General features: G+C 37.5%; 1 protein-coding gene across 7 annotated transcripts in view; it reads left to right on the top strand.

Annotated features, from left to right (window-relative positions):
- The window catches only part of LOC137997689 (NLR family CARD domain-containing protein 3-like), a 30755-nt gene that overhangs the window by 6999 nt on the left and 16256 nt on the right, over positions 1–7500 (top strand). For 5 of the 7 annotated variants that reach the window (XM_068843873.1, XM_068843870.1, XM_068843872.1 and 2 more), the window contains one exon: positions 5427–5512. In XM_068843873.1, coding sequence (XP_068699974.1) covers positions 5503–5512 — 10 coding nt within the window. In that variant the 5' untranslated portion in view covers positions 5427–5502. Of the gene's footprint in view, positions 1–492; positions 552–5426; positions 5513–6956; positions 7007–7500 lie in introns of all 7 variants that reach the window. The other 2 variants (XM_068843874.1, XM_068843871.1) reach the window with 2 other exon arrangements.

The raw sequence follows: 7500 nt of genomic DNA, 5'->3' as shown, positions 1-7500 counted from the left end.
AATTACAACAACTCTTATTCGCCTATTTTAGTAATGTTTAATCTGCGTGACTATATGTTGTTGTTCGAGACAGGCTGCCTTCACCATTGTTTCAACTAGTTGTCCTCCCATATCATGTCAGAAATAAGTATAAGACGTATAAGACGCAACTTAGAGTACTATTTGATGCTAAAGTTTAACGCTAACAAGTTATTGAAATCCATAAGAAACTAGAAAACTACAAAAAAACGACGACGTTTCGACTTTGCACAACGTCATCAGGTCAAGAAATAAAATGAGTAAGAGAGTTTAAATACTAGGATTCAACGATTACGAAGATGTTAATAGTTCTAAGGTACGCGTGAATGAAACACTGAGGTCACTCAAACGGCTTGGCACGTACACTGTATTGAGTACTATTGTGTGTTCAAGGTTGGCTTAATTTTCTTACTGAACAGCATTTCGTAGACCAAACAATCATGCTAAGTTGTGCATTTCTTTCGTACTTTGAAGAGGTCATCAATGGGGATGATTGCCAATTGCACAGCTCCTGTATTCGGCCACACGTTGATGTGAGTATTGAGCAGTATACCCGACATAGTTTGCTTTGCACAAACCACATTGGAAAAGATAAACAGCCCGTCGGTTGTTCACAATAGCTGGTTTCACCTCTTTGCACGATCACATTCGAGATAGTTTTTTCTTGTGAACACAAAATTATGGTCATTGAGATCCTTACGTACTTGATAAGGAGATGCTTGGGATTTAAAAGTAAGTTTAAAATTAATGGGTGGAGGTATTTCTGAATCTGTGGGTTCTTTGGGCGTTCCCGATCAGATGGCTGATTCAGTTAGATTTTTGGGGTAACACATTACTTGCGGAACATGTCACGGAGTTTTTCACATTCAGATCCTTTAAGAACTTTTTACTGGGTTGCCAGAATGGCAATCCCAGTCGGAAAATGGGTGGGATTTGTTCGTTTCCTTTTTTTTTCTTTTTCTTTCTATCCGTGTCAAGAAAAGTCTCTCCTATCACTCCCTTGCTAAGTGGTGTCTTCCGCGCGTATTTTGATAGGATTTCAGGGGGTAGTAGAAAGGCGTAGATTTCTCTGGTTTGACACAGTAGAATATTTCATTAACCAGATTGAAACGCAAATGGCGTTTTGGAGGATCTTTAAACAAAAAGTACCCTTATGGAGCTAAAGAATGGAACGTAAATTGGATAAACCAGACAGGCGGTGAAAAAAAACACACTGGAATCTCAAAAGCGACGAGTAATGGACTTTGACAACAATCTGTCGCCCGTCGAGCCGTAATCAAAGTGAGCTGTAGTTCTAATATTGTTCAAGTGTGGTGTTTTGTACAACACTGAAATCAAATGGCATCTTCTCTAGTAACTTATGGGTTTAACAAAGACAGAGAAGGAATTCAAAAACTTGGATCTATGATCTATGTTGTCTGGCTTATTTATATTTGTTTGTACTCAATTCTGCACAGTCTTCTGGTAACAATTGGAAATTTCACTAATTCTTCTTAGTCAAAAATTATTTGAAAGAAATCTTGTTGCCCATTTTTGCTTGATAATTCAAGTAAATAATTTTTCAGTAAAGGGTTTGATGCTGAACACTGGTGGGAAACTTATTACTGGGTTGCCTATGGCAAACCAGTCGAGGTCTTCGTTTAGTTTGTTTGTTTTCTTTTTTTTCTTTTTTTTAGTTTTTTTTTTTTCCGTGTCGGTAAAAGTCTTGCCTGTCACTCCCCTGGTAAGTGGTGTCTTTGTGCATAGAGCCTTCTACGCGTATGTTCTTAGGATCGAGAGGGTAGTGGAACTGCGTAGATTTCTCTGGTGGACACAGTAGAACCTGCAATGGCGTCGAAAGTCATGTAACGCGAATGGCGTTTTAGTGGATCCTTAAACAAAATATACTCTTATGGAGCTCAATAATGGAAAGTCAGTTGGATAAACTAGGCAGGAAGCTCAAAAGCGACGAGTACTGGACTTCGACAACAATCTATCGCCCGTCGAGACGAAATCAAAGTGAGCTCTATTTACCTGAAGTACATGGTAATTTGACACGATTGAGTTTCTTGTCTTCACGCACGCAATGAAATAGGAAGAGGTTTTCGCCTCTAAGAGCAAACATGTTGTTAGTTTCAACAATTTTTTCGCTGGAAAAGGATTCTGTGGTATTTTCTGCCTTTGTGAATTATAATATCATGTTGTGTATTGAATTTTCGAGCTTAAGGTTGAAATGTGATATGGGAGAAGTTTTTTAGTATTGCTCTGTAAGCAGGAAGGGTTCACAGGCCTGTTGGAAGCGTGCTTGAGTTTCAACAAAATGAGCCCCAAAATCAGTGAAAACTTGTGACGCAGATGAATAATAAAGTAGCTGCTATTGCCAAAATGATGGAATTACCTGGTGATAAATAACGTCGTACGCGTCTTGGAGAGTAAATTTTGACTTTGCATAAATAAGAGTTGGGCGATTGTGATCTTTGTTTTGACTTCGCTCATTTCATTGTCAAACTTTATAACACTTGACTGAAAAAGAAACTTACAAAAACCCGGTATCTTGCCATCATTTGACACAGATGCTTCACTGTTTGGCGAGTAAACATGCCGCGGTAACTTAATCACGGCGCCCGCTGAATTCCGGCCATGTCACTTTCAATTTTGCAATTTACTTGAACGTAGCAAAAATCTCCCAAAATGTTTGTCGCTGATCGTAACTTTTTATATTCTATATTCACGGTTCAAAATTAATGTTGTTTTGATGTCGTAAATATTTTATTCTCGATCGACCGTTCGGGAAACTTCCTTCTGCTCTTTCTGAAAACTGTGTATCAATAGTTATTTGCTTTTTCATCAATATTTGTTTTGCATAAAGCAAGCTAACAAGATCTGTACCTTGCTGAGTTCGCATTTGTTAGTTAGTAGTATTTTCGGTCCGATGCTTCTGTTTTCTGAGGGAAATGTTGTCTTGGTCTCCCATCCAAACACTAACCCCGCCCGGCAGGGCTTAACTTCAGTGAACTTTAGTATTAGAAAGCTGTCAGATGCTCAGAGGGCACACTTGTGGTAAACAGAAGTTGTGAGGGAACTTGAAAATTATCAACATGTCAGCCCAGAAGCCAATGTTTCTCGCTTCTCCTTTATTTGTTGTTCTTCAGAGACTGGAATGCTGTATTTCAATACCACACAATTCAGTGCCTTCTGATTTTCTGTAGCACGTACCACAGGCAACCCAGTGTATGCTTCACAGTTTAGTTGCGTTTTTGACACGGAGTGTAATTTGACACGATTGAGTTTCTTGTCTTAACGCACGTAATGAAATAGGGAAGGGGTTTTTGCCTCTTATAGCAAATATGTTGTTTGTTTAAAAAAAATATTTCGCTGCAAAAGGTGGCTTTTACGAATTCATCATGTTGTATAATATGCGAGCTTAACTGTATAGTTTTTATGGCAATAGTAAAGTATTTTCGTGTCAAAATAAGGTGAGCGTCTCTCTGTTGTGTTAACTTAATTAAGTATAAATATACCATGCGGTGTAAACTTGATTTCCAATGTCGAAATTACCTCAAAATTATTCTTTTTGTGTAGAATAAGCTTTCAGAATGATGTTCTTGTCTTCTGTGGTGATACTTGACGATTCGGGAATATTTTGTGAAAAAATATTGAAAAACGGGTCACACGCGCAACTTGATCGCCCGAACTTCCCCTATTATGCATAACATCCACTTGGCCTTGTGACATCCCATTGAAAAACCTTGTAAAATATTCCCGGACCGGTCGATTTCTCTGAAATTTGAAAGGATGATTACTAACGAATAGAGAAAGATTTTCATAATAACTAAAAATTCCTGTGTTAAGCATTAGAATTCGTAAATGCGATTAAATTTGTTGCGTGCTTTGCTATTTTTGTGATTTGACTGTTGTGCAAATTTTGACAGATAATATTAAATTATGAAAAATATTTACTGATAGATCGTTAAAAAATCTTTATTTTTAGCGGTTATTTGAACATAAAGATGCAACGCTTGACGAGATTATAATATTTTTGTTAATACAATATATTTGATAGACGAATTCGAAAATTTCGCGGGAATCGCGGTGAAAATGAGTTAACAAATTTGCATACGTGGGTTGAAGTGTGCTACGCGAGGAGACGGGAATTTTATTTCTCTGACAAATTATTTTGTCATTGTAGTGTTAGATAAAATTTATTTGGGAAGCCAACAATATTTCATTATCTTCCTGGTAAATCCAGTTTATTGCTACGGCTTGATAGTGCGAAGATTGTTTACATGAAACTCACGCTTTTTGCGAATTTTGAGTGTCATGAAATTACATCATTTGCGTGACAATACAAACTGTATATCCCTTTACTCTAACCCAGAAACATTCAGATAGTAACAAACTTCATATTTATTAACCTTTTCTTCTGCTTTTGTGCTTGTCAGTATTGTGATTTGCGATAATTCGCAAGTCTGTTTTTCTATCTCATGGATGTTCAGATTTTCAGTTACATGGCCGCTCAACCTCGCGATTGTGTAAATAGTTCACCCTGAAGTCAAAATACATACGTTCTCAGGAACCCGACAAAGAAGGCTTCCTGACCCGACAGATAAAATGTAAATATTCAGTTAAATATTACAACAAAATTAAATAAACCAAAGACGTTGTGTTACTCTGAAAACGACGAACGATTAACATGCTTTCCCGGAGTTCATTCAGTTGACACAAAGTGACCACATGCACCTTTATGGTTGCCTAGCACGTGATCAATTTCTTCCTTTTGACAAAACATCATAAAAGTCAGAGACTGCAGAAATCTTCGTATTTTTACGATCGATTGCCATTAATCGTTCGATGAGAATTCGATTCAGAGCTATATATAAAAACTGTTATTTTTTTTTCCTTTATCTGAGAAGAAACGAATAAATTTTACTCAAGAGCGTGTCTTGTTATCTTTAAACTGAATTTATTGCCAAAGCTTAAAACACTGAAAATGGGACAGGATATTACAAAATAAAGGTGTGAACGTTTGAGCCAAAGGGCCTCTGCTGGCGCGACATCTGGGTGACCCTCATGGTCTTAATGACTCTCTGGAACCCTGCAGTTCAATACCACCCAATTCAGTGCCTCCTGTTTTTGTGTAACGCGTGCCACAGGCAACCCAGTGTACACTTTTTATGGAGCGTCTTGTTAGCATTAAACTTTCGCATCAAATTGAGAAATAGTATAATGAATTAATACGCCACTGTACGGAGAAAGCGGAGTTAATGGTAAAAGGAAATGTAATCGCACTACTGGGTTGGTTTCAAAACTCAAGAGACAGCACAAATTGAACATGCGAATACCGGAAGTACTCATCTGTCCTAGCTCCCAAGCTAAAAGATATTCTTGTCTTGAGTTAGACTTGCTTATCACCAAGTGTTTGCTTTTAGGGTTGTTTGACTTTAAAGAAAAGGATTCAGGGAAGAAGGCAGCAGTGTCAGGAATTGGAGATTAATTTCTGCAGCTATGAATTTAGGTGAGTTCATCAGTGTTACTTTTTCTCAATCTCTTTCGCACTTTTCTTTACAACCATCACTGAATGTCTTTGATAATTAATGTTTTAAGTAACAATTATTTTGTGCCCGTCACCAGTGAATTCAGTGCTGAACCGAGATGGACTTATTAACGTCTTACACGTATGTTGACTTTTCCAATCAATGTACAGCAAATTATTTGATACATTCATTCACATTCACTTGTGGAACAATCGTGGCTGAACTATGCCTTCCTCGGTTATTTTATTTTTTTGCGTGACAAAACACAACTGCCTCAGAAAAGCGAGCCGCTCGACTGATTTATGAAGGGACTGCTCGCAGTCTACAACTCACACTGTAACCCTTACAATTTCATCACAATCATGACCAATTTTGTGTATGTAAACAATTAATGCACATCAAAATTAAGCACCCTTTGCATATGGGCTGTTCGATCGCAGATCGTGAGTCCCTGATGAGGGTTTTAGGGATAAAGGATAACTGACAAAATAATTATAGAGCTAAGGGATAACCGAGTTACTTTTAAGGATAATAACAAAATAGCTTTGATTTCTCAATTATCATACTTTTGGTCACTTTTGCCGAGGATTTAAATCACTTGCGACTGGTAATGAACCTTAATTAAGGGGTCATTTATCAGTCCATGTCCAAGACTTGTTCCCAGGCTCTTTAATTCAGTCAACCGCTTGTGTATTAGGTTATGTGCTAAAAAACGGGTCGCTTTACACCTTAAAATTGACAGTTATTGTCAAATTCCAATTATATAAGTAATTTTAGGGATAAGGGATGACTATAAAACCACCATAACAGGTCCCCAATCGTGACTGAGATGTACATGTAGCAACTACCCTACCTTAAAACATTTGTGTTACAAATAATTATTGCGCGTAATTTGGCGAGGGGACTTCGTTGGAGTCAGTAATGAGTTTGGGATGCAAACTTAAAGATATTGTGCTGATTATTTATTCGAAAGTAACACTTAAGTTCTAGACAAACAACTTTGACTATCGAAAGACGCTCTCATCATTTCCGCGACAGAATTGCTTAGAATCACTTACTTTATCACTGAGTCATTTGCACATACAAGAGGGCTCAACGACAACATCTTGTAAAAATCTAGTACGTAATATTTAATGACCTTTCCACGCATGTGGAGTACTCTGTGTGTAAAAATTAACTACCGTGGGAAAAAAAGAGCCGTTCCTCAGCACCAGCGAGCAGAGTGGTGTCGACTTTTGTTGCCAGCAAGCTCTATTACATAGTTTTAAGTCTCCATCCAGGAAATTGTTTTTTATACCGTCTGAGGAGTTTTCACGGCTGAATCATATTTTCCCAGCAAGCAAACCTTGTATAGAATAAAAAGTTCCCAGTAAAATTGCTTTCTTTAAACTTCCAGCCAGCACGTTTTGTGTCGTTTTTTTGCAGAAGTTAAATTCGAAGCCACACGGAACTAAAGAGATTTGTTTCGTCTTTCGGTAAGAGTTCAAGAGTTCATCAAAAATAGGACGACGTTCTTGGATGGATTGAAAAAATACGTCTCGATGTTCTTTGTGGTGTTTAAGTTGACTTAACAAGTTTCGATGTTTTGGAACCTCTTAAGAAATCGCAAACACTTCTCCACTAATGAAGCCACTGAGCAAGTTTTGATGTTTTGAAACCCCTTGCGAGATCGCAAACACTTCTCCACAAGCTCACTTAAAAAGCTTCGATGTTTTGGAATCTCTTAAGAAATCACAACACCTCACCACTAATTAAGCCATTGAGCAAGTTTTGATGTTTTGAAACCCCATACAAGATCGCAAACACTTCTCCACAAGCCGTCACTTAAAAAGCTTCGATGGTTTGGAACCTCTTAAGAAATCGCCAACACTTCTGCACTGAATAATAATAGTAATCATCATCATCATCATCACCATCATCATCATGATAATAATAATAATAATCATAATAATCATAATAATAATAATAA

Source organism: Montipora foliosa, chromosome 3 (genome assembly GCF_036669935.1).
Source record: "Montipora foliosa isolate CH-2021 chromosome 3, ASM3666993v2, whole genome shotgun sequence".
Classification (NCBI taxonomy): domain Eukaryota; kingdom Metazoa; phylum Cnidaria; class Anthozoa; order Scleractinia; family Acroporidae; genus Montipora; species Montipora foliosa.
Note: the sequence above shows the minus strand (reverse complement) of the source record. Positions and strands in the feature narration are given on the sequence as shown.